Here is a 26,487-nt window from a genome sequence, read left to right on the forward strand (position 1 = left end):
CCCAGCCCTTTCTGTGTTAATTGTGACTAGGTGGGCTCACTTTGCTTGCGGGAATCACACTGTTTGCATAAGACCTCTCTGTGAAACATGGATAACTCAAGCATTACAAGAGTCCCAGGGTGGGTACTTTCAAAATTCCCTGTGCCCTCAGTAAGGTTGTGTCTATTCTTAGCTGGACTGACCTCACTGGAGACCTAGGCAAAACCTCAGGGCAAAGGGAGGAATTGGGGCCTTTTGGTGAGGCCTTTCCGCAGCCCCATTTCCTCGTCAGCTGGGTGCAGTGGGAGACCAGCCTCAGCAAGTCTGCCAAGCGTTTACAGCGGCTTCCATTTCACCTGTGGGGGAGCATTTGTAGCTGCAGTGGGAAATGGCAAGAAAAGCCCCGAACAGCAGTGAGAAAACTGCTAGCTAGTCTCAGCCAGGCCTCATAACGCTCTCAGCTGGTTTTATCTTCACTTTGCTCGCCTAGGCCTGCAATGGGGAATGTTAGTAGGTGTTTCCATGTCTGTAAATGCCTCCCTAGCACCATCCTGCTTCCACCTCTGTGTTGGGGGGCTCACAAGCAGAGTGGTACTGCTGGAGCAGTGCCCTTAAGCTGCAGGAATCCCTCCACAAGTGACCATAAAAACAGAAAGTGTCCGTCACAACCTGGAGGTGGTCAGGAAGAGGAAGAAGGTTTTTGTTTAGGACCGGGAGAGATAAGGCAGGAGGAGACAGCAGGTCACTCATTGCCTTCCTGTCACGAGGGAGGGAAGGAAGGGAGGTCCTGCAGCTGCGGGGCCGGATCTGCGAGTCTGGCACAAAACCACAGGTTTCTTTTCAGTTTCGTTTCTCGCAGATGGGCCAAACCGTCACTTCTGCAGCCATGGCAAAAGCTAAGGAAGAATTTGGGGAAGATTCTAGCCTAGAAGATGTACTCAGCTGTCCCATCTGCCTCAACTTGTACAGAAATCCAGTGTCCCTGAGCTGTGGTCACAACTTCTGCAAGGAGTGCATCCAGAGGACCCTCAGCACCCAGCAGCTGTCCAAGGCCCCTTACTCCTGCCCAATATGTAGGGTGCAGCTGGGGCCCATCCTGGAGCTACAGAGGAATTTTCAGCTTTGCAGCATTGTGGAGACATTTCTGGCCACCACTTTCAAAAAAAAGGAGGGTAAGAGGTCTCCAGAAGAGGAGAAAGAGGTGGTTCCCTGTGATTTTTGCCTGGATCAACCCCCTCCAGCTGTGAAAACCTGCCTCACCTGTGACTCGTCTTTGTGCCAGGCCCACCTGAACAAACATGAGGCCAAGGCTTCGCAGAAGCACCATGTCCTGGTAGAGGCTGGTGCAGGGCGCTCTGCTGAGGAGCGGATGTGCCAGGAGCACAGCAGGGTGCTCGAGTGCTTCTGTAAGGACGATGGCGCCTTCATCTGCATGCTGTGCTCCATTGAGAGCTCCCACAGGAGCCACCATGTCATCACCTTCAAGGAGGTCCACAGCGAATTGCTGGTAAGGGATGCTCTGCCCAGCCTGAGCACAGCTTGCCCAGCAAAGCCCTGGGGGTGAGTGGGCAAGGAGGGGGCAGGAAGGCTTTGCAGAGAAAGTAGAGGGGTGGGAGCACCTCGGGGGGTTTCAGCCTTCGCCTCTGTGGTGACCGGTCCACTGTGGTAGACTTTGCCTATCACTACTAATCGTGGGTTGCTAATGTGGCCTCACCTGTGAGGATGAAGAGCAGAGGAAGGCCTTGGGGCTGCCAGGGACTAGTGGGGAGAAAGCCTGTAACACCTGCGGTAGGCAGGGCTGCCCAGTGTTCAGCGAATGTGTGTGAAGCGAGTGAAGATGGGTTGTTAACGTCACCAAAGCCACTGCCTGCTGCTTGCCCTGCTGCCCGTGGCACAAGGAAGCCGCTGGCCTGCGCAGTTGTGTGCGCCTCGCTGCCTAGCGGAGCCGCGAGCAGCGGGAAAAGCTGGGCTCCTCCGGGCAGAGACAGCGCACAGCCGCCGAGGGAGTCAGTGAGAAACATCCTCGGGGCTTCTCTCTTTCATAAACTAACTTATGTGTTGGAAAATAATTTCCTGTGTCCCCAGCACTGGTGAGAGAGCAACACTGCCCATTTTATGGGATGCTACCTCCATGAGTCTGCTGAGATCTCGGTGGCAGTATTTGTCTTTTGAAAAAATTCTTCTAGTAGCCAAGAAAATCAGGAATGCAGCCCTTCAGGAGGAAATGGAGAAGGGTTTTGGTGCAAGGAATCAGTTGGATTTGATTAGCTGTCTTTTGCTTTTTACAAAAGTTAACATTTTCAAGCTGTGACAGATAGCTCACAGAAAGCCTAAGCTTTCTTGCATCATTTTTTATTAATGGGAGAGGAGAAGCTGGAACATGGCAGCTGTGCTTGTCAGCAGCCACTAAAGATATTCCTGGTGTTAAAACCCTGCCGAAGGCAGGGGAGGAGTAACCAGTCCCAAGCATGTTACAGCCCAATAAATAATATTAAGAGATTAATCTCCGAAGTTTAAGATCCCTCCTGAAACGTGCTATAATAACATTCAATAATTGTGAAACCCAGTAAAACAAGCAGCTGTGTGAGTCAATTATCAGAGTCAAGCAGATCTTATGAAAAGATGGTTGCTCATCTTACCCTCAGTTTCCGCAAATGGAGACAGATATGAAAACTAAGGATGTGGGTGGACACAGGTGGAGATTTTGGCAGAAAGAGAGCTGTAAGAGATGAACTGAAATGTCTTTGCTCTGATTATTATAATTAAGCATAATTTATTTAAAGTGAATTTAATTATTCCTACTATTCTTAGTATTCCTACTATTATTCCTATATTAACCTACTTCATCCTAAATCACATATATAAAAAAATAAAACATTGACTTCAAAGATTCCAAGAATCACATCAGATTTTCAGTTATGCTCTGTCTTTATGAGGCAAGTAAACACAGTTTATGTAGGCCTCACTGCAGAGAAATGAGTGCCTATGAGAGCAGTAAGATAAAAGCTGCATGTGCTACTCCCTAAACTGCCAGTGTATTTTAAAATTACCTGTGTTGTTTGCCCATTATAAATGTTAATGCTATCTTTCTTTCTACTAGGGTGTTCTTTCTCACATTGTGAAATGGATGCAGGAAAATGAAAGTGCTCTAACTAATGCCTTAGAGAAACTACAGGAAAGTGAGGATCAGCTCAAGGTTTGTGTCCAAGTCACAGCAAATTCAGGGCATCTTCCTTCATAATTTAAAAAAAAATAAATTATGGCAACTAAAACACAGTGCCCTGTGCTGCCTTCCTTATCCTGCCTCAAACGACTGGGGAGCAGTCAAATCAATTCTCTGCAGTTTTACTTTATTTTAATAAGGGTTTGTTCAAGTCTCAGGATCCATTTTGGCTTACTTAAAATACTTAAATCATTCTTGCAGTGTTGCTTATAAAAAGCACTAATTATTGTTATTAGATCTACAATATGAATAGGTAAAGTGAGGAACAGAAAAATTTCTGAGCAAGAACATGGCAGATAAGGAAGAAAATAGAAAACTTTTTCAACTACATATGCAACCAATAATTAGAGAAACAGATGAGCAGAAGGAGATACAGTTCAATGTGAGGAAAACACTGTTGTAAGAAACTGGCAGAATTCAGGCTCCCCCTTGGCATCCCAGCATATCTATACAGAAGGAAAAGCTGGTAAACTCTATGATTTAATGTGGTTGCATAAACCAGGCTGCAGAATTCCAGTCAGAGGCCACACTTTGTACATATCATTGAACATTTTTCAAGTTTTCTTATTTATAAAAGAAAACCATCTTGAGTATATAAGTGGGGCTTTCAGTGTGAGTCAATGAGATTCTTGCATTACTAGCTGAATTTTGTCTGATTTTATTGCCATATCAGGATAATTTTCATAATCCCATGTTTAATCAGATATTCTAAGCAAATGCTTATTGTCTGCATCCTTCTAAATGTAGTGCAAAGGACAGATACAACCCTAATTAACAAACAGACACACTACACTGAATTGTTGAGTTCTTTTTCTTATCTGCTCCTTTAGACCAATACAAAAACAGTGACATCTCAGCTGGTTAAGCTGTTTGAAGAAATCAGGGCACAGATAAATATGAAAGAAGAGCATATGCTGAGTAACATCCAATCCAATGAGAAAAAACAATTGTCAGACATTACTGAAGTGAAGAAGAAAATGGAACAGAAGAGAGATGAGGCTGCACAGCATCTTCGGTCTTTACAGAAGTTGAGAGAGCAACCAGATACTTTACTCTTCCTCAAGGTATACAGCAGCATTCTACTTTTTCTTATCAATGTATGCAATGGCTGCCCTTTCTGGCCACCACACTAACAATTTCTTTCTCTTTTTTTTTTTTTTTTTTTTTTTTTTTTTTTTTTTGGAACATCTTCTTTGTAGGAATTTAAGCTGATACTAGATAGGTAAGTTCCACATGAAAACATTTTTCTTTTTTAATAAAATATGACATTGATAACTGGAGCTCTAGAAAACACTGTTTGTGTCCCTCCATCCTCACACCGTACATCACAAACCTGTTTTTTATTCCAATTGAGTTAATGCACCATGTCCACACAATTAATGATAATGGAGACATATTTGACTATCATTCTAGTAGTTCCTTTTAGTTTCAGTCATCCTGACAGCTACTTGTTTACTCAGTTCCGATGAAAACCACTGACTTTCATTACAACAAAGATGTTTTTACCAGAGAAGAACATCATAGGGTTCAGTTAATGAGAACAACACGCTCAACTGATGTGCCAGTGTTTCAGACACTGCTGTACCTAAGTTACAGTAGACAGCTTTTCATTGCAGAATTAACAGGCTCATTTTTTTGTAGATTTTTGATTCCTCTTTTGAACTGGCTTAATAGCTTGATGGTTTTGTTATGCCTTCTCTGGTAAGTACAAGAGGTACATGTAGTTTATGATTTATCACTTCCTAATAGACATTTGGGTGCCAGTTGTTGGCATGGTTTTGCACTTTTGAATTACAGTAAGTTAAAGATCCTCTACAGATTTTGCTGCAGAAACAAACTATCCAGTCACGTGAAGGACTAGCTCTAGTACCTAGCTGAATTTTAAGATGTCATTTTTATACCTTGTACAAATGAAGGCTGAGCTTGAACTTGGACTGTGAGGATAACTTTGAATCACTGTGTCCCTGGAGCCCTTGCTGGCAGCAACACAGTTCATTACTCACAGCTGTGCTGCAAGTCAAAATCTAGCCTGTGGGATCAAAGCCATTTTCCAGAAGCCTGGACACTACTTAGCACATTTGGCATTTTCTTTCTATCACAACAGTAGTTACTCTACCTACTGTAACAGTCTGGCTATAACAGGTCAAACAATATTCACACAAGAATATTTATAAAATGGCTCCCCCTTTCCCATTTTCAGCATTTAAAAGTTCCCATCCAGGTGTAAGTGTTGTCTAATAAATTGTTATTCATAAAAATTGTGATTTGTTTAACTTGCATAAAGAGAATCTTCACATGATATTCTGTATTGTCAAAGAATCTTCCTTTTTGTAGAGTTTTTTCTAATTAAATGGGCTCGCCCAGCATTAGAGCTTGTTAATTGTCCAATGCTTGATGGTTTTCATTGATGAACTGACTGTCTATGCATTCCAGGATTAAGAATCAGAATTTCAAGCCTGACCAGATGAATGTATTAATAGTAGAAATGGATGTAAACAAAAGCCAGAGATGGAGAAACCTGATGAGCCAGCTGGACCTTCTGATGCAGGAGCTGTACAGTAAGTAATCTGCCTACACCTCCAGCACACAAGTGACCCAGAGCAGAAAATGGCAAGCAAAGGACAAGATCCATCCAGTGAATTGTGCTCACGATCTGAAAATGTTAATTCTTTTTCAAGGGACAATGTGTGTGGCCTTGGGGGGGATCAACTGGCAGTCTGAAGTGAGAGCTCAAGTAGGATTTTGAGGGGCTGAAAATACTGCATGGGGAGAAATGAAAGCAGTGGGGACAAAAAGACCATTTCTGTGAATAAGAAAGAAGGGATCTACTACTCACCCAAATCAGGCCTATTTCCTTTCATGCTGGTTTTCAGCTCTCACCCGCCTCCACAGTCTTTAGATGTTCAGACATGCTATTGAGACACATACTCTTCATCTGCACACCTCCACCCCACCCTAGATAAATCCCTGACAATGAGATCCAAGTGCACAACACCAAGACCCAATTTCGAATACATTACCAGCTGTGTAAAACATTCTTCTTAACCTTCCTTAGGTGAACTCAAGAACCAGTTACGGCAGAACAGGTACATCCTTTTCCTATGAAATGTTATCTGCAAATTTCTATTTTCCATGTGTTCTCTCTGTCTTCTGTTTTAAGAGGCACTAAAATTCAAAGCTGTTTCTTTATAGTGAGATATCAACTGATAATGCATTTTCAAAAAGTAAGTGTTCATAGAATCACAGAATGCTTAAGGTTGGAAGGGGCCTCTAGAGGTCATCTAGTCCAACCCCCCTGCACACATAGGGTCACCTAGAGCATGGGGCACGGGGCTGTGTCCAAGCAGGTTTTGAAGATCTCCAGAGAAGGAGACTCCACAACCTCTCTTGGCAACCTGTTCCAAAGTGTTCAAAAATACTAGTTTTTATTTAGGACTCTGGCTTGGGCCTGTGAGTCTTGCAGAGAAAATATCTCATCTAAAAATGTCAACAGCAATCTGTAGCATGTATTTGCTCTCCTTAACAGAAATGAGGTGAGCAGGAGTGCAACCTCTGGACACAGGGCACAGTTCTCAAGCTGTAGTGGGCAGAAGTCTGTGAGAATGCATTTGAGAAATTATTTATTTCAAGCCAGAAAAAAAAGAGTGGTTCTGCTCCATTACTTGTTAAAAGTTCCAGGAAAGACCACAGAGGGGTTTCCATTGACTGAGAAGGAGCTTGCACAAATCTAGCACCTGAGAGAATTCCCAGAGAAATCCAAATGCTACAGGATATATAAAATCTGTAAACATTATTTCTCTTCAGATACTACTAATTCAATGCCCAGCTAGTGCTGATGGATAGAAAATGGTATCTCTTTTCTATACACTTTTTTGAGGGAAAAAAAAATGCAATTAAAATATTTTAATTGCTGCCTTTTAGCAACTAAAGTTCAGTTCAAAAGTTCTGAAAATTTTAAAATAATTTTTTTTTCACCACCTTTTTGGGGGGGTGAGGTGTGGGGGAAACATTCTGCCAAGCATTTCTTATAGCAGATTGGTAGTAAAATCCGAGTGAGCTTTACAGCAGTGCCGATGCTGACTCCATGAGACGGAATGAACGACACTTCAATGTGAAGCAGGTTCAATTCACTTTACTATTGTCTACTATGTAGCTTTATACAATCTTTTAAATCAATTATTAAGATGTCCCAATCATTTTGGAAGGTTCTCTATTTCCATTTCTATTTATGTTTGCATAGCTTCAATTTGGTTTCCTCTCTGTCCAAGGACACAAGTCAGAGTACGGCTTTCAGTCCTCCACCGGTGAGGTGGTGGGTGGGTGGGTGGGGGAGGCGGGGGGTGAACGCCGTAGTCTGAGTTACTCCTGGCTTTCCCGCTTTCGAATTCTGCACTTTCTTGTTGTGCTTATTCAGCCCTCTCTGCTGATATATATTACACAATAAAGATCTAAAGACCTCAGATACAAACAGCACAAACACAATTTCCATCCAGTGGCACGACCTCACGTAGCTGTGCGCTCCACTAGTGAGTTCCAGTGGTTGTCAGCAGGACACTGAGACTGAACATTCTCTCAAGTTGGCAGATTAGAGGGTTGCTGGCAGTCTCCTAACTCGGCGGGCGTCCCCGCAGAGACAACATGGGTCTCAGTGTTAGGAGTCTCACCCCTCCTCTTTCTGCACTGTCTGTTTATGCCCGGTGCATCCTGCCACGTACGTGCCAGCAGGCAGACCAGGGGGCAGACAAACTCCACCTTCAGTCACATAACCTTCCCTCCTGGCTGCGCAGGTGCGCATACCAGTAAGTGGTCCCAGCTGTCAATCTGAGGGTCCTGCTTTTCTCATCTCCCTCCCTCTTGGGTGTTTGACCTTCAAATTAATTTAGAGGATGTTTGCAGTTAAGTTGGCTACAAGCCCGGTCGAGCAGCCGCCTTCAACTGCTTTTGGAGGAGGTCGGCTCTGAGCCTGGCTGAGCAGCCGCCTCCACGCTCCTTATCTCTCAGCCTGGGCAGGCAAACATCTACTTTCTCAGGGTCTTGGATTCTATTTTGCACAATAGTTTTATGACTCTACAGATCATACAAATTTCCAGCTTTTCAACCATACCTCCTGTCAGCATCAATATACAAAGGATACAACACATAATAGAGATGAACATAGCAAATAGAAACCGTTATTAGGGCTATTGTTTCTATCCTCACTTAAAGCATTACAGTTCTTCAACCCCCACTTTTAAAGACAGATCAAATTCCTTTGCGCCTCCCCCTTGGCTGTTGTCAAGCCCTCAGCAACATAAGTCTCCTTGATCTCATTCGCCTTCTCTTCCCCAGCCCCTCTTCTCGTTTTTTCAAGGCGATCTAACAAGTCCTGGACCCAGCCAGGCCGTTCTTCAGGCGCGACGGGGGCAGTCCGGAAGCGGGGTCACAGATGGTGTAGGTGCCGCAGGTGCAGGCACAGAGGCAGGCACGGGCGGGGGGGTTGTGATGGATCTCCAAACACCAGCGGTTTTCAGTGGCGTGGCGGTCCCGGTCCTGAAGTGTTTGCAAAAGCTGCTGTGGCTCCGACGGCCACTTTGCTTTTGGCTTTCACATCGGATTTAAATACTAGGTGGGGCTCAGCTTTGAACCCATTCTCTCTGCACCAGATCGAAAGCTTGCAGAGGGTCTGTTCATCAGTAGCTTGCTCCAGGGATTGCACGAGCCTATTCACCAAATTTCCATAGGACTCCTGCAATCCCTGCTTCACCATCGTAAATGATGGGGTCTTTCGTTCTGACGGGACTAAAAACAGCGCCTGCTTCGCAGCATCCATGGCTGCGTTACGCTCACTGCCACTATTCTCCAACTTTCCCGAACTTTCTGCCGACTTTCTCGCCACTCCGGCCCTTTCCTCAGCCCCTGTTGGTGGTCCTGTCTCCTCCCCTTTCCCTCTGCGGATTGCTTCCCGCAGAGCGGCAGCGACTTGGGCCTCCCCGTGCAATTGTTCAAGCATTAGCCACATGGGATGATATATTTTTGCAAGTCGCCGAGCTTCCTTTGAACCTACTTGCACACCGTCCCACAGTTCCTTTCCTACTCGCTCCCAGGACTCGAGTTTATATACCTGAGAGGCTTCCTCCATGAGCCTTTCTGCTTACAGAACAGCATTAAGTCAATTAAATCGTCTTTTGAGATCACAGTCTCAGTCTTTTGAGTGAGCTTTAACAAACTTTCTACAGTAGCACGCTCCATTGCTGATGCAGCAATTTCCATACTAGTTGCTGATGCAGCAATTCCCATCCTGCTTCCTGACTCACCAGGTCAGCCACGATCTTTCCTTGGAGCGTCCTGCTACTTCGCCGCTGGCTGCAGGATCCCTCACGTCGGGGTCGCCAGATGCCCACGCCGACTCCATGAGACGGAATGAACGACACTTCAAAGTGAAGCAGGTTCAATTCACTTTACTATTGTCTACTATGTAGCTTTATACAATTCTATCACCTGTAAATGCAGACACGCGCTAAGCAACAGCATTCCCATTGGTTAGGCTATAGTGTCCATGCATAGCTAGCTTGCAGCTGACTGGTGTTCTTCCCGATGCTCCGTTGCTGTGCCTCCCGGACGCTTATCTGGCTATGGCTGGCCTAATTCATTAAAAAGTTGCTAACAGGCTTTATCTTCTCCGGGTGGCCTTGGTTCTCATCGCTTCAGCTCCTCGGTTCTCATCGCCTCAGCTCCTCGTATTCTTGCAAAAGTGCTAAGGCCCCAACACAGCAGCTCTTTTTAAGGGGATTCAGGATGGTGTGCTCCTGCTCTAAGTGCAAACATATTAGTATTAACAGATTCTTTGGGAACATACCCTTCACCTTTTATTTTGGTGCTTCTTTTTGTAGAAATATGTGGAAATGATACGAGGCAAGAAATGCAGGTAAGCTATTAAAAGGAGTTTTAACTGCACAATGCCACTAGGCAATATAGTTGCTTTTCTTTCAACATCCATGTAGCCTCAAATCTAGAATTATTTTTTAAATCAAAGCACATGGCTATTTATTTATGTGGTGAGCCCAGTTTTCTGCAGATATATTAATATCTATATTCTATGCAAAACCAGATGCTCAAAATGGGAGAGAGAAGAAATATCTTCTCTAAGCCAATGAATAGCTGGAATTGTAATGAACTTGTCGTATATGCAATTAACATAGTAATAAACTTGTGCTTTAATATTACAATAAAGTGCAATCTTTTCCATCTTTTGTATATCTACAGTATAAAACCAACCAAAATGATGAGTGTGCTGGAAGTAGCAGATGTGAACAAAGAAAATGGTCCACATATTCCCAGAACTAAAGGAGAGATGGAAAAAAAAAAAAACCCTCAGAACTAAGATGGAAAGACAAATTTAAGCACTCAAAAATGTCTTCTAATTCTGCATATTTTCCAAGTGTCGACCTCAGATGCAGCTATTGCTAATCTTATATCAAGAATTTAGTCTCAGTTGCCTGCCAAAGGTTCCTCACATACCATCTTCTGCACAGAAAAATATACATCAGATACAAAAAGTCAGGAAGACTCCCAGTAGAGTGAAAACAGTTTGCCTGGTGAGCTCACACAAGACAAATCACTTAAAATAAGACCACTTAGGATAAAGAAAATAAAACTTGGCACCTAAGGAATGAAACAACTTTAACATCACAAATGGCCTTGGGGAAAAAAACCCAGCAAACTCATCCCATTTTCTCAAAGACCTGCTGTTTCAAGGACAGTATAATGCCTGTGTCAAGTCAAGAGGATTTTCTTTCATTCTTTCCACAGATTTGGTTTCTTTTGCCTCTTCTGAGGGCTGGAAGGTGGAGAATTCTGGTGCTAGGAGAAAAGCTGCTGTCTACTGCTGGGCAAAGGAGCTACAACTACTGCACAGGCACTACCATTCTCCCATGTAACTCCTGGTGGTTTCAGATTCTAGTTCCATTTCCGCAAGGCAGATTATTTTCGTTGTTTTGTTTTGCAAGTATACTGGATTGGAGGGATAGGTACAACTTTATTCTGTCACTCGTGGTAATCAATATATAACTGACTATGGGAATTAAAAATAATAGCCTCAACAAAACCCATCTTAGATTTAGTGCAATGTTTCCCTCCCCAGCTAAAATAGACATGCCAAACTGTAATGGATGTGCAGCCTTTGGTCTGCTGCACACATCAATTGTCAGCATAGCAGAAAGTGTGTGGTCAGATCTGGGGAGCTCAGCAGTAGCTCAAGGTGACTTTGCAAATATTCCCTACTGTTCCAAGCCAGCAGGACACGAAGGACAGCTGCTCTCAACCACTCAGATGAGGCAAAAGAAATGAGTCTGTCCCTCGGCACTTTTATTACCTAGGCTTCTCTCTGTCTGCCAGGTAGTTATTGCTTTCACCCCAGGCAAAGGGACCATGACCAGCCAATGCAGTTTAGTGCTGCTGCTGCTGCAGATACCAAGTTACTGAACTGCTGCAAATCAGTACAGACAGAGAGATTCACTCAGCATATTATTTCAAGTAACTCCATTCACCCAATCTCATGCAGATTCTAAGCTGATACTTGGGAAATGTCAGCACCTGCTGACACCTCTGCAATACCACTTTACCGTTTCCCCACTGAAGATTATGTTATATATTCTTGTGCCTCCAGCCACAGGATATTATGAGAGAACTGGAGCGTTTCCTTTCCATGTCTTTAGGAGAGTGAAAGAGCAACTAGCTATAGAATGCTGAGCAGTTCCTGTGCTCCTAGATAGGGGCTTCACCAGCATCTTTCTACATATATGGCTATCCCCTTGCTGGAAAGGAGCTCTCAAGTCTTTTACCACCATTTCTCACACTGTTGGGGCAGAAGTTGTGTTTTCCCCACTAACGATGAGGACCTAAGTAACTTCATTTTTCCTCTAATGCCAACATTTGACTCCCAAAATTTCTGAGACCTTAGAAAAAATGTCTATGAGCTGTTTAGAGCAGGCTCATGCCAGAGCAGGCTCATGCCATACACGACTAATTCTCATGAATAGCCCCACATCTACCAGAGGCTGTCAAAAGGGTGAGGACAAGAAGACAGGAAGAGGCTATTTCTGGAGCAGCCTGGGGTCCGACTGATCACACCTTCAGAAGAGCTCTGCAGCCCTCACGAGGCAATTCTGATGCTGCCTTTGAAGCACTCAGCACAGATAATACAATATCAGCCTAAGATTGAAATTCTTAACATAATAAAACCCAGGACCAATGTGATTTATTGACAAAAATGAAGATGATAATTATCCGGATGGAAATTGCTCAGCATGTAATTTGGATGGAATCTCTGCTCTTCACTGCGAGGCTTATGGGACTAGAACAAGCGGCTGATGCAAAAATTTGCCAAAATGGAGCAAAAGGAGGTAGTTCTATTGAATGATAAATTAATGTGATCCAGAAGATAAGGACTTTGTAATTTCTGCTATATGAAAAGAGTAAAGGATTTCATTTCAAGAAGATTTGAAAATATATATTTTTAATATTGCCATAGGCTCACAAAGCTTTTGGTTGAAAATTAATATTTGGGAAGGTAGATTTTCTGAGTTAGATACTAAGCTGACAGTGCAGCTGTATTTCCCCATGCATTTGGCCAGCAACAGTATTAGCAAAGATATACTCCTCTGAAGTTGAGACTAGTCATATTTTTAATATCTCATATATTGACCTGAGGGTAGCAAAGAGAGGCAAAAGATTAGATGAAAGCAATGTAAGAAAATATATTGGAGTCCAGTGATTATTCAGCTAAGCTTTCTATCCTGCAAGCATATGCTGAAAATTTCAACTGCAAATTAGCTTTTGATTCTAGCACACAATATTGTACTATGGCATACACTGAGAGTATAACGATTGCATACAGATATTTGTATAGAGGCTCTCTTACTTGATAGCAAAACAATTGTGAGATATGTAGTCGCAAGACACGGTCAGAGCTTATTTCCTTTTGGTATCTTTATGGCTAAAGTATTTTGATTACATAAGGACTCTGACTCATTGCAGCTTTGATCATTTATTATGCTCTTTTCCCTCTACCTGCTTCATTTTTATTTGGCATTTGTCTCATCTTTGACAGAAATCTTTAGAAGAGGTGAGAGTGAAGTAGTTGATTTTATAGTTCTCTTTTGCTTCTGACAAGTATTGCTTGATATGGCTGAATTTATAATCAAATACATAAATAAAATACTTTTCAAAAGCTAAGACATGCACCTCTACTTAATCTGATGGATTTTCTAAGTAAGGCAGATATGCTGTACCTAGATCTGTATGTGTCTGGCACTGGGGCCTTCTATGACCAGCAGGTTAAACATCACACTCCAGGGGTACCACTTTGATTTTGCAGATAGGAAAATAGGGAATGTCTTGAGGAAGACTACTATAAGTCCCCTGGCTGCTTTCCCATATGGCTGAGGTCCAAGAAGCTCGGTGTAGCTTAAGGTTTCTTCTCTTTTGTCCTTATTTTCCTTTATATTAACTATCAACACTCAGTAAAATGCCATCAGTATGGCTGCAGTTGGGGAATGCTGAATTAAAGAAGATATCTGCAGCTCGAGTGATCCCTGACCAGACACCGGGATTTTTGTACATAGTCTCTTCATTTCCGCTCTTGATGCTTAACCAGGTAACCAGACAATGCTGCTAGTCCTCCCCTTAGCTGGGCTAGTACCTTATAGCTGACTGCCTCAATAACTGCTGTCCCATTATAAAAACTCCCTGAGAATTAGGAGAGTGCAATTTGGCATCATTGCATGCTGGAATCCCCTCATTAGAGGCAGGGCAGTTTCACCAGATGGAGAGCGCAACAGAGAGCAAAGAGACAGGAGAGGTTAAACCCTATGACTGGAATTTCCCATTCACCACTATGTTAATCAGGCCCATCAAACTAGTGGTGAAGGAAAAGCAAGGTCTTACCAAGGAGAATTGAACAGGGTGCACAGGTGGGTACAAGATGTGTCATTTAATCCTGCTTCACCTCTCACAAGAAATACCAGTCCTTCCCTTCTTGTGAGTGGCTGAACAAGCTGCCCGAGCAGAGAGGCAGTTTTTTATCAGCTCTGACAAGCAGACAGAGATCTGACTCTCTAGACAATTTAAGCAGTTCCCACCTTCTCCATCTCTAAACTTCATGCAACATTTTGCAAATCTGGACCCAGATTTGAAAGGATGCTAGTTGTACGAAGATGGGAGGATAAGAAGGACAGAGAAAAGTACATGTTTTTAGCTGCCACCGGTACAGCCCAGCAGCCCTGTAACAGTATGGCCACTAGGACAGGCACAGGCTGCGGGAGCGGAAGCAGTGAGCAGGGCTGAGGAGGAGGATCCGACAAAAAACAGCAGGCATTTCAGGATTTCCTTACATAGGATCTGGAGCTGGAAGACCTGGCAAACATCTGCTTATTGACATTTCTGAGCTTCAAAGCCCAGCGTGGAGAAAGCCAGGAACAGCAAATAATTGGGTTTACTGACTTCACTCAAGAATCCAAGCTAGGTGGTCAGAGAAGGAGGTCAGGAGGATGGTTCACCAGCTGATGCCTTTTGTGCCAAGGAATAAGCAGGTGGCCTAAAAGGGCGAAGAGCTAGGGAAATGGATGGGTGAGTGGTTGTCTTTATCTGCTGACTGATAAACCAGAGCTGTAAGTCTGGAGAGGACCAGCAAGAGCTAGAGCACAGTGTGGCTCCTGCAGGTCCTGAGATGGAAGTTAAAACTCTCACAGGCATCAGGAAGAACTCTTTGCTGAGAAACGCAGGGAAAAACAGGACCACGTGAAGCCGATGGTTAAAAGAAACAGAGAAAGTGCTTCACAACTGGGAAGTAATGTGGTCACAATGTTAACTGCTGAGCAAGGGGTCGTGATGGAACCAAATGGGTGTTTTGCAACAAGCTTTTTAAAAGACAGTGACAAATGGCTTTTTGGGGGGATGTGTTACCACAATAATGATGGGGAAAGCTGAAGAAACAGAGGCAGTATGTGTAGCACATAACCTAATGGAGATGGCAGGTGGCATGTGTTAAGGATTTAATACCAGCAAATTTCAGATTACAATTCCTTGGCATGAGATTTTGGAGGATGAGAAATCTAGAAGTGTTATTTTTATTTTTCTTCTTCCCCTAGGGCCAAAGGTTATTTTAGCACAGAAATACATTAACTCTAAAACCTGACACGATATGGAGCTCAAGAAGATGGACGAAACTGGAAGTTAAGTGATTTACCTGCCTTAAATATTTACTTGGGTTATCACAGCCTCTGCTACTTTTCAGAAAATCAGTGTACAGTGAAAAGAAAAAAAAATATAACAGTAATGATTCAGGGAAAAAAAAAAAAAGCTGTATTTTTTTCCTTTAATATAATGTTCTTTATTTGCATTTCAAGGAAATATTGTTTCCTTGTTTCTTTCAAGAAGTCACAGAGTATTTGATGAGTCAATTTGTTCCACTGCCAATACGCCTAGAAAGACAATGAAAAGTCTCTTTTGTGGTTTCCTACTAGGATTCTGTAAAGTCCCTACACAAAAGGCCGTCACTTAATGCTTTTATAATGTCCCTCTTCACAAGGATTAACTCTAGTTAACGCTAGTGTTGGGGTCACAATATTCTCCAAACTCAGTTAAAATTTCCTAGGAAAACTCTGAAATAGTGGCAGTTTAGACCTGCTATGCCTTTGACCCTGGGGATGAAGGAGAGAGGGAAGCAGCTATTTGAATCTGGACTGTTAAGTGAATATTCCCTTTCATAACTCATCATGGCAGAATTTCTAAATATTAAGCTACTTGCATCATAGAAACAAATAATCTTGGTGCACAGCTATCTGGACACCTTTTTCCTTCTTTTGTAACTCCCAAATTTAAGATACCATTAGTATCTCTGGGGAAGGAACAAATGTTTGTTATTTCAAATAGCAAACAGCCCTTGAATACATGATTTACAGTATTACAGCCCTTGAATACGTTATTTTTTTGCATTCTCCGAACATCCATAGCTATGGACATGAAGTCCGCTGCCCTAGAACTAGTGTCACTTTCTCCAGTATTGATATGTCATTTGGCAGCTCAAGGTTCCATCTGAAATGCAAACATTAGGCAACGTGCAGTTTCAGAGGACGTGTGCTGGGCCGTGCAAACAGCCGCTGGGTACAGCTCGTCGCAGCTGGCCCCTGCATTCCAAGGGAATACAGAGCACCGTACCTTTGCCTCAAAAGCTGGTATTTCTGAATACATCATTTGTGGAAGATCCTGTGTTCTTCACATTCAGAAGAGTTTCTGAATAGATGCAGATATTGAGTGCTATAGGAGTTTAAAGGAATGGGTATTTTTATGCCTCTCAGAGGAATCCTCATCCAAAATGAGGACAATTTTCTTCAATAAACAAGGCAGCCTTAACTGTGAGAGACACTGAAAGTTTAGAATATTTCATCTAATAGTTACTAATATGTTATTCATCTTTCAGCTTAAAAGAATTAGTGTGGTTTAATTAACTAAAACGTGGATTCCTCCTTTGAGTTCCTCTGACTTTGTAGTGTTTTTGTGGTAAGGATTCGAATAAGTGAGTCACTCTTTGCACTGAACTGCCTTCTGGCCTCTGGTAATTCAGAACACCCGCGGAACTAATTAGAAAGTAAAAGCTGGGCAGCACTAGCCTTGGGAGCAGAGACAGCCCGAAGGGAACGCACAGCCACACTTAACCCCTCGCACTGATGGCGAGGGTAGGGCGGGTGGCTCCGCGGCTGCTTTTGAAGCCTAAGGGGCACACGAGGCGCATGAAGCGGGTGACGTTCTGTGGGACCAGGGGTTTCCCACTGGTTTCGCGGCCCATCTAAGCACCACGCTCTGCTCTTGGCGTCTCCTTCTGGGACAGGCCTAGGCCGGCGGTGGGCAGCGGGCTGTGCCCGCGGCTCCAGGCGGAGGGGCCCGAGGGCCGCGGCCGCCAGGGGCGGGAACCTGCTACCCAGGCGCCGCCTGCCCCTGGCCCCGGCCCCCGCCGCGGGCGGGACGAGGTCCGGCCCGGCCCCGCCGAGCGGCCTCAGCCGCGGCAGGCGCAGGGGGAAGGGAAGCCGGCGGAAGGGAAGCGCCGCCAGCGGCGAGACGGGGCGGTCCGGACCTCCCCCGGCCCCGGCCTGCGCGCAGCCCCGGCCGGTGAGTGGAGCGCTCGGCGGGACCCGGCAGGGGCGCGCGGAGCGGCCGCTGCCAACAGGTTGTCGGCGCCCGCCGGGGCCGCCGCCGGGGCCGGGGTGAACGGGGCCGCGCGGGGCGACGCGAGGGGGGACAGACGGGGGCGACGGGGACACGCGCACGGAGAGCGCTAAGAGGAAGGGAAAACGAAAGCGACGGCGGCAGGAGGATGCGGCGGGCGCGGGCGGGCGCGACCCGCGGAGCGCTGCGGGGCAGCAGCCCTCGGCGTCCCGCGCGCCGGCGGCAGCCGGAGGCGCAAACGCTGCTGCCGCTTCTGTGCCCTCCTTGCGCGTTTCCAGTTAACAAGCAAAAACCGGCCCGTTCTCAGCCCCTGCAGGCGCGAGGTGTCGGCGCGAGGCTCCTGTTCAGCACGCGGAGCCCTGGCACGAGGCTCCGCGAAGCCCGCGCCGCCCGGCTGCCCTCGGGAGCTGGCAGCAGGGCTGGGGTCTCCGTGCAGCCCCCGGCGCCGGGCCCCGGGCACAGCGCGGCACCGTGTAGCTCCTGCAGGGCAGGGGAGCTGCCGGAGCCGCGCGCCAGCAGCCTTGCCGCAGCATGTGCCCTTTGCATAGGAAGCGTCAGGGCGGGCGATGGCAGCCCAGGATCGGGGAAGCGGAGCCGCAGGGCAGCGCGTTGCTCTCAGGGCTGGAGGCCCAGCTGCTTTCTCAGAGCCCAGCAACCTTCCCTAGCAGCTCTGGTTATGGATGGGCCTGCAGGCCTCCATGGGGACTCCCATAGGAGAGGCCCGCGGGGGTCAGGGATCATGGAGGCAAAGGGGAGGCATCCCAGTGCCACATGGCAACCGCGGTTGGAGGTGGGCGCAGATCCAGCACTATGTGCAAGCAGGGATCGAATATTGGTCTTGACGTACTGGGTGTCAGCGCAGGGTTTTTCTGCGTGAGTTAATGTTTGATGAGTATTGTGCAGATAGGAAGATACCTCAGTTCTCAGGTACGTTGCTTTTGTGCAGTACTTAGTATATGTCTTCCCAGGCCCTCCGTGGGGTTTCAGTACAAGTGCTTATGTGATTTTAAGTCTCTTGTTGAAATTGGTGCTTATAACTTGAATGCTTTGTTGGAGAATATTAAAAAAATTATCAAAAATCTCAATTTTATTCCCAGCTATATACAGTGCTATTCAAGTGGCTATCTCAGTGTTATCGTGGCAATATTGAATTTCCTTGTTGCTCCACGGAGATTAATAGATTAATCGGCCAAGAGTAAGTGCAAAGATTTCATTATCAAAATGCTGTGTAATTCTTTTTTTCCACTTTTCCACTTTTATTTTGTTTCTACTCTTTAAGTGTGTGTGACTTAAACTTAAGACTTAAATTTAAGCTCATAATATGGCGTTTTGTCACTTGAGTGAGCTTCACAGTCCATTGTCCTCAAACTGTCAAGGTGACTCTGTCCTGGGGCAGAGTGTGCAATGGAAATCCACGCCAGCAACAGCCTTGCCTGTAGTTAGTGTTTCCAATAAACCAGGTTTCAGGAAGATTCTGGTTAACCTCTAACATGTAACCAGATCAGAAAGAAGCCTGGGTGGGATCCAGAAATGTTTTGTAAAAGACTGCAGGTCTCAAGAATGCAGTACTTGCCCATATCTGTTTTTTAGCAGTTGATAAACGTTACAGGGAGCTACTGGGCATTTCTTAATTTCTGTGGTTTATGTTTTTCTTCATATCACATACAAAGTTTTTGTGGCAGTCTGACATTTCCTGAAGATCTTGCTCAGACCAAAAGAGCTGGTAAAAGTGTAAAAAGAGCTGGTAAAAGTGTTCTCAGTATACAAATTAGTTGTATGAAAATTGCAGCTTTCAAAGCAAATAAACGCAGGAGGTTCTTTTCCAAAATTAAATATGCTGGGATAAATACCCTTTAGTTTGCTGAACCAAAGGACTTTTGTCTTTTTTTTACTTTAAGAACGAAATCCAGTTTCTCTCAGTGATCTTGGGCTAAATGATTACAAAAATAATACATAGTAACACTTTCAGGCAGTAAGGGGTAAAATGGGTGTAGAAAAATGTCATTACTTAGTGTTCTTTCCTCTCAGAATGTAAGAACTGTGTGATGAAAGGTCCTTTTCATGCCGCATAGAGAAGGCTGTTTTGCAGGTGAACACAAAGATCCAGTATATGTCCACAGTTTACTGGTCAAAGAAATTCAGTTAGAACATTTTCCTACTGTCTAGACACAGCCAAAAAAAAAAAAAAAAAAGGCCAATGTCATCTAGTAAGCAGACATTTTATGACTCTGCACAGAATTGAGCTGAACTATCTGGGTTTCATGTTTGACTTTCTGGAGAGATTACAAATACCTCTAAGGTTTCCACAAGCTGTTCAGAACTCGTGGATGAGAGAGAGAGAGGAATCAAAGAATATCCATACTAAAATCTCAGAAAACGAGCCAATCTAAGTAACTAAAGTAATTTGGAGGTGGTTTGTTTTTTTTTTCCTGCAGCTTTTACAGTATTGTTTTGATGAGATTTGAATGAAAAAAGTCTTGATTTTGTAGCTGTGTACTTGTAATATGAATAAAACTAAGCAAACACAAATTGTGCATATGCTGCATGCTGTCGACACAACTCTCCTACACCATAAGCACTTTATCCTCACTGGGATAGTGATAGGGGTCTAGTTTCGTGTGGCACCTCACACCTGCATGGATTGCACAGGACACGCTCACGGGAAGGATGTTCAGCCCTGGCCTTGGGCAGCAAGTCCATCCTGGTTGATGCTGTGGTTTTAGCAACCATCCTATGCCAGGCTGGTCCCTGTTTAAAACAGAACTCCCTTTCAGTAGCAGCTCAGTGGCAGAGTTGGTAAGGAGTGTGCTGGGTTCAGTTATTTGAAAGGATATAGGAGTTTACCCACCAGAAAAAGAAGATTCGCTGTCTCTGGGTTAGTAGTGAGTGAAAACACTTTTTTTTTTTTGGAGACCCAGAGTGGACTAGGAGCTAAGATAAGAAGGCGTCTCTGTAGCATTTCTGTTGACTATCTATACACGAACATACTGTATGTTGACTTCAGACAGCCCCCTGCGAGCTGTAGCATAGTAGCCCAGTGCTGGGAATGCAGGCCCCAAATGAGTGTCCTCTACTCACTGGGAGCAGCCAGCAGCTCTGTTCCTACTTCCATGGGTTGGATCCAACTCTTACAGAATGGCAAGCAGAAATGACTGACTGACCCAGCTCCATATGATTGTCAAGTCAAACAGACTATTGTTGCAGTTGAACAAGTACCTAGGGCTTAACTCCCAGCAAACCGTGGCATGATCACAAAAGAGCGGCTCTACATCACAAGGTAGAAGAATTGCCCTAGTAAGATTATATTGCTTTTTAGAGGGAAGGATATTGCAGAAATATCTTAAATATTTTTATCTGGAAAGAAAAGCCAGTCCAAACATGAAATATTGCAGCTGTGTCTGTTCCCGTGTGGATTTGTCTGATACGTTTAGTATCATGTTTAAACTTTTAAGACAGTAGCTCCTTTGGTTGTGTTTTCATGCTGGCTTGAAGATCTGAGAGCAGTTCATCCCTCAGTGTGAATTAAAAGGCTGATAGAGACATGACTGTAAACCATTGTATAAGTGTATAACCACTGTACTTTGGCCACCTTTATATGACCGTGTTCAAAACTAGAAAGGAGGAATAGGAATTACATCCCGGTCAACTGGTACAAGGTTTAATGGGAGTCATTTCCCCTCTGTGTAGCTCTGCAGACCAGTGTCTTCTCAGGACTGCAAAAGCAACAGTTAGTGTAAGCAAAACAGTTTGTCTTGTTTCTTTCGCTTCTACCCTCCCAGAGATTCGTACTGAAGTAATAGTAGTGGTGAATGTTCCACAGCTACTTGTGAAGTGTTAAGTGAACAAGTTTTGAGAGGGAGTCTTCAGCAGCATTCTCAGCATGGCTTGCTCAAATACAGATTTGATGATTAATTCAGTAGTAAACATTGCATAAAATATTAATGTGATTGATGTTTGCACTGCACCAGCGGAGGTGGAATTATTAGACAAATGCGTTGGATAATGTGTTGCTCAGTTATTAGTGCTCAATGAATGCAAAGATAATGTTCAAAAGAAAAGCCTTAGACTTAGGCTCTTCAGAGTTTGATTGCTATCTCTGATGGTGACTCCACTGTAGCAGCAGTCAAATGCCTTTATGGCTGAATTTTAACATCTTTAACCTACTAGTATTAATAGGAATTATGTCCGAAGGGAAAATTTTGGGAATATTCTGCATGTTCTTTGGAAACTGAAAGTGCTGTGTGAATGTTCCCAATTGCTTCTTGATATCTTCAAGTCTCATTAGGACTAGTTTCATCAAGCCTTTACTCTTTCACATTCAAGCGATGTATTCCTATTATTAAATGTGCTTTGATATAATCACTTTGTTTTCCTGCATGTAGACAGCCTAAGCTAGAGCACATATTCTAGCAGATATGTGCTGACTACTTTACATAATCCCAATTAATGTGCCTTCTACTGGTTTATGCTTTTTAGGCAGGACATTATTTACTTGAAATGTGGCTTCTAAAAATTGCAAGGAACATACCTGCGTCATCTCCTTGGTGGAAATAAAGTTTTTGTGTAAAGATCATTATCAGCTTCGTAGGCAACAAAGAAATGTTTATAGTTGTGGCAGGTATAACCACTGCATTCGAAAGAATGTATAAACAAGATTTAGACCAAGCTGTATTCATTTCGAGTAACTGAATTTGCTGTTAGACTACAGTAAACTCTGTGCCTATTTTTGTATGGTAGAACAGCTTGCAAATAGTGATTTTATCAAGGAAGGCTCTCCAACAGTCATTGCCAAGTTTGCCTGAAAGTTGCTCTCTCTGAGCTTCTAACTCATTTAGCCCTTACTTTTCATATATACTGAATTTAATTCATTAAAAAAAAAAGTCTTACAAGGACATTTATCTCTGATTTAGTGAAAATGTTCTTTCTTTGTTTTGTGAAGGAGTTTTCAAGATGGCAGCAACAGTAGAATTCAACAACATCCATTCAGTGTCGGAAATGCCAGAAGAAGATGATGCTAAGCACAGTTCTCATCCCAGAATGTTCTTGGAACCTCAAGAGAAGAAAAGGAGCGTGAAGGCACTGGTGGTTAAGCGAGCAAAGAAAACTTGCAGCTGCACTCCAGCTAAAGTTAAAGACTGTGTTTTCAGTCTCCTTCCTGTTTTGCAGTGGCTTCCCAAATACAAACTGAAAGAGTACCTACTGGGAGACGTAATGTCTGGTCTGATTGTGGGAGTTTTGTTGGTCCCACAGTCAATTGCCTATTCGCTCCTGGCTGGACAGGAACCTATTTATGGCCTTTACACATCCTTTTTTGCAAGCATTATTTATTTCATATTTGGAACCTCCCGCCACATCTCAGTTGGCATTTTTGGGGTGCTTTGTCTGATGGTGGGACAGGTCGTGGACCGTGAGGTACAGAGAGCTGGCTATGACTTAGAGCCAGCTGCTCTTAGAGTCCATGCAGATGCAGTAAACACCACCGTTTCTCTTGTGAATCAGACATCTCATCATCCATTCTGTGATAAAAGCTGCTATGCAATTACCGTGGGAGCCACCATGACCTTTATAGCTGGAGTTTATCAGGTAAGAGGAGGTGGGCAAACAGGTATTCTGCAGAAATTCTTCTTCAAGTGATTGACCATATGAGCAGTCTGCTAGGGTTGCACACATCCTTAATCTGCACCCCAGAGAATGGACACATGGAGGACGGGAGGACTCCAGTTACTTGAGTGTAAGAAACTCCTCTTTCTCCTCTCCTTATATGTTTTTAGTCGTAGCAATTTACTCAGATTTGCAGAACATGCATATGGGAGCATTGCACAGCTTTTAGTAACATTGAGTGCTTGTTAGTATGTTAGGGACCCTAAGGACCATCATGGAGCATTGCTAGACAACACTTGCAGCTCCCATTATATATTTTCCTAACTCTGTCACAAAACTTTTTTTTTTTTAATTGGTTTATATAAGGACTGAATTGGATGAGTGTAAATTGTGGCGTGTCAATTTTCAGTTCCTGACTTTAGTGATCTGACATTTCTCTTGCCAAAAAAATAATCTGAACTGCAATTCTACCTCCAATTTCTTTTTATCTGGCATTCTTGCATTGCACTTGTAAAGCTTGGCTGTGTGCCCACTCAAAGCCAGAACAAAGCCGTTGTTTGAATAGGAAACTATTGAGGTAATAAAATACGGTTGAAATAAACCTGTTCATTATTACCATATTGAGTGTATTGTTAAATAATATTTTACTCTTTCTGTGTTTACTTCCCAGAATTCACTCAGAATTCAGCTTGTTTGCTGAAATCAAAGTAGGCATCTATGTTTTTAGAGTGTCTTGCATTAACCAGGAGGGATTTAATTTTAACAGTATGGCAGGGCTGTGATATTTCAGTTCAGCAGTTCACATTCATTTGTTTCTACAGTGGTAGTGATATTTAGTGATATAGTGATATTTTTTCCGATTGTAGAGGAGAGGAAAAGGAAGCACACCTGTGATACTCTTAAAACACTATTTTTCGATCCACCTAGGACTTTGTCTTGTACTGCAAGTTAGCAGTGAGTAATTTCAGTTATATTCAGTTAAATTTTGTTATGTATATATAGCCAGTTACAGGAACTAGGAGCTGTTATTTACAGTTGAACCAATGAGCAAACTATAAATACTAGTTCAGAGTGTGAAGACCTTTTAAAAGATCTGCTCCATATTAGAAACACATTTAGGTCAGATGAATCAGTAACAGCTGGAAGCGGGAGCTTTTGACTGCTCAGACCAAAAGACCTAATGCCTTTTTTTTTTTTTCCTACCTCCATTAGAACCTCACAGTGATGACATCTGTAAGATTTGTATTGTAATCCATTGTGTGTGGTTGATTCCTTTCAGGTGGCCATGGGTTTCTTCCAAGTGGGCTTTGTCTCAGTGTACCTCTCCGATTCACTGCTCAGCGGATTTGTCACAGGTGCTTCCTTTACCATCCTGACCTCCCAAGCCAAGTATCTCCTGGGCCTAGACATTCCCCGGAGCAATGGCATTGGCTCCTTTGTAACCACGTGGATAAGCATATTCAGAAACATACATAAAACCAACTTCTGTGATCTCATCACCAGTCTCTTATGCTTTCTTGTTCTCATCCCAACCAAAGAGCTTAACGAACACTTTAAGTCCAGGCTCAAGGCTCCAGTACCAGTTGAATTAGCTGTGATTGTTGTAGCTACTTTGGCATCTCACTTTGGAAAGCTGAGAGAGACTTATGGCTCAAGTGTTGCTGGACACATCCCAACAGGGTTTCTCCCTCCTCGTCCTCCAGACTGGAACCTAATTCCTAGTGTGGCTTTGGATGCTCTCCCGATAGCTATTATTGGCTTTGCCATCACTGTCTCCCTCTCGGAGATGTTTGCCAAGAAGCATGGTTACACCGTGAAGGCCAATCAAGAGATGTATGCCATTGGCTTCTGCAACATAATTCCCTCTTTCTTCCACTGCTTTACAACAAGTGCAGCTCTTGCCAAGACTCTTGTCAAAGAGTCCACAGGTTGTAGGACACAGGTATCTGGCCTGTTGACTGCTTTGGTCATCTTGTTAGTTCTTCTTGTGATTGCACCTTTGTTTTATTCCCTTCAGAAATGTGTCCTTGCTGTCATAACCATTGTAAACCTCAGAGGAGCCCTGCGGAAGTTCAAGGACCTGCCCAAAATGTGGCATTTGAGCAGAGTGGACACAGTGATCTGGCTGGTTACGATGGCATCCTCAGCGCTCATCAGTACTGAGATTGGTCTTTTGGTTGGCGTTTGCTTCTCTATGCTCTGCGTCATTTTTCGAACTCAGAGACCAGAGGCACCGCTGCTTGGCTGGGTCGCAGAGTCTGAGACATATGAATCCCTTTCTGCTTACAAGAACCTGCAAACCAAGCCGGGCATCGTGGTGTTCCGTTTTGAAGCACCCCTCTACTACATCAACAAAGAGTGCTTTAAATCCACCTTGTACAAGCAGACTGGAGTAGACCCAGTATGGGTAAAAGCAGCAAAGAAAAAGGCTGCAAAGAGAATGCTTAGAGAGAAAGAGGTGGATTCTGGTGGCAAACGGACCAGCCTCTCAGTGGAACTTGTCTCTGAACCCCTGGGGTTTCACACAATAGTGATCGACTGCTGTGCGATGCAGTTCCTGGACACAGCAGGAATACGCACGCTCAAAGAGGTCTGCAAGGACTACAGAGACATAGAGGTCCAGGTGCTACTGGCCCAGTGCAACCCTTCTGTGAGGAGTTCCCTGATGCGGGGAGAATTCTTTAAGGAAGGGGAGGACCACCTTCTCTTCCACAGTGTGCACCAGGCTGTGGACTTTGCACTGAGTGCACGGGAGCACAACGGGAGCTGTGCTTCTAAAAACTAGTTGGGAGATGGCAGCAATTGTGGACAGGTCACCCCACACAATGGGTGCAGGTTGTGATATTTATATGTGCCTTTTACATGCACTCAGATAGATAAAAAGAGGCAGGGTTGTTGTTAATGCATTGGTTACTGCCAGTGTGCTCTGATGCTTTAATTTGCCTGACCAATGATTCAGTAAGTGGTACTAAATGAAGGAAATTCAAAACTTGATCGCGGTCTATCTGCGAACCTAAGAGTTTACACATATATATGTCGATCCCAATTCTCATCTCTTTTTCTCATCTCGTTTCTCATCTCATTTCTCCTCTCTCTTGAACTTTCCATGTCCCAGCTGGCCCCTTGAGATCATCAAGACTGAGATCTTTGTCACAACCCTGACTTTCTGCAAGGGACTTGATTTTGAAACTGCTCTTTCCTGGCTGCATGATATGTGGCCGTTCCTTTCCCGTCCCTATTCCTGTCGATACGCTGCCATGTGATCACACCCACATACTGTCAAAGGAATGACTGTCAGCAACTGTTTGCTCTGGAGTGATTAGTTACTGATTTTATTTATAAGAATAGCTTACAACCACCTGTAGATACTTTGTCTTCTAACAGCAAGGCCCATGGAGGCGTGCTTATCTAATTTCTAAATGGTTTTTTACATGCCAGGAAAGTTTGCCTCTTTAGCTTGAATCCCCTCGGACAATCTGGACTGA

At 44.1% G+C, this 26,487-nt stretch overlaps 1 protein-coding gene across 4 annotated transcripts; it reads left to right on the top strand.

Moving 5' to 3' along the window:
* The first annotated feature begins 826 nt into the window (after positions 1-826).
* On the top strand, positions 827-26,008 carry SLC26A2 (solute carrier family 26 member 2). Of its 4 annotated transcripts, XM_088521545.1 has the most exons (7): positions 827-1,486; positions 3,080-3,175; positions 4,033-4,266; positions 4,402-4,424; positions 5,636-5,764; positions 22,312-22,984; positions 24,282-26,008. In XM_088521545.1, exons 1-7 carry the CDS (start codon positions 839-841, stop codon positions 25,785-25,787), a joined length of 3,309 nt encoding a protein of 1,102 aa, XP_088377671.1. In that variant the 5' UTR covers positions 827-838; the 3' UTR covers positions 25,788-26,008. The 4 variants fall into 4 exon arrangements, with proteins under 4 accessions (XP_088377671.1, XP_088377656.1, XP_088377666.1 ...); XM_088521530.1 differs by lacking the exons at positions 827-1,486; positions 3,080-3,175; positions 4,033-4,266; positions 4,402-4,424; positions 5,636-5,764 and adding exons at positions 17,315-17,344; positions 18,499-18,596 and having other exon boundaries at positions 22,341-22,984; XM_088521540.1 differs by lacking the exons at positions 827-1,486; positions 3,080-3,175; positions 4,033-4,266; positions 4,402-4,424; positions 5,636-5,764 and adding an exon at positions 17,388-17,439 and having other exon boundaries at positions 22,341-22,984.
* The last annotated feature ends 479 nt before the right edge of the window (positions 26,009-26,487 follow it).

Source organism: Tinamus guttatus, unplaced genomic scaffold, assembly GCF_059628265.1.
Source record: "Tinamus guttatus ecotype Peru unplaced genomic scaffold, ASM5962826v1 Tinamus_guttatus_pri_ptg000007l, whole genome shotgun sequence".
NCBI lineage: Eukaryota > Metazoa > Chordata > Aves > Tinamiformes > Tinamidae > Tinamus > Tinamus guttatus.

What these genes read in the sequence shown, in the direction of transcription:
- SLC26A2 (XM_088521545.1), top strand. Translation starts at nt 839, where the DNA reads ATGGGCCAAACCGTCACTTCTGCAGCCATGGCAAAAGCTAAGGAAGAA. An exon ending in ATACTTTACTCTTCCTCAAG is followed by an intron (nt 4,267 to 4,401) that starts GTATACAGCAGC and finishes TCTTCTTTGTAG; the next exon opens with GAATTTAAGCTGATACTAGA. An exon ending in ATGCAGGAGCTGTACAGTAA is followed by an intron (nt 5,765 to 22,311) that starts GTAATCTGCCTA and finishes TCTCTGATTTAG; the next exon opens with TGAAAATGTTCTTTCTTTGT.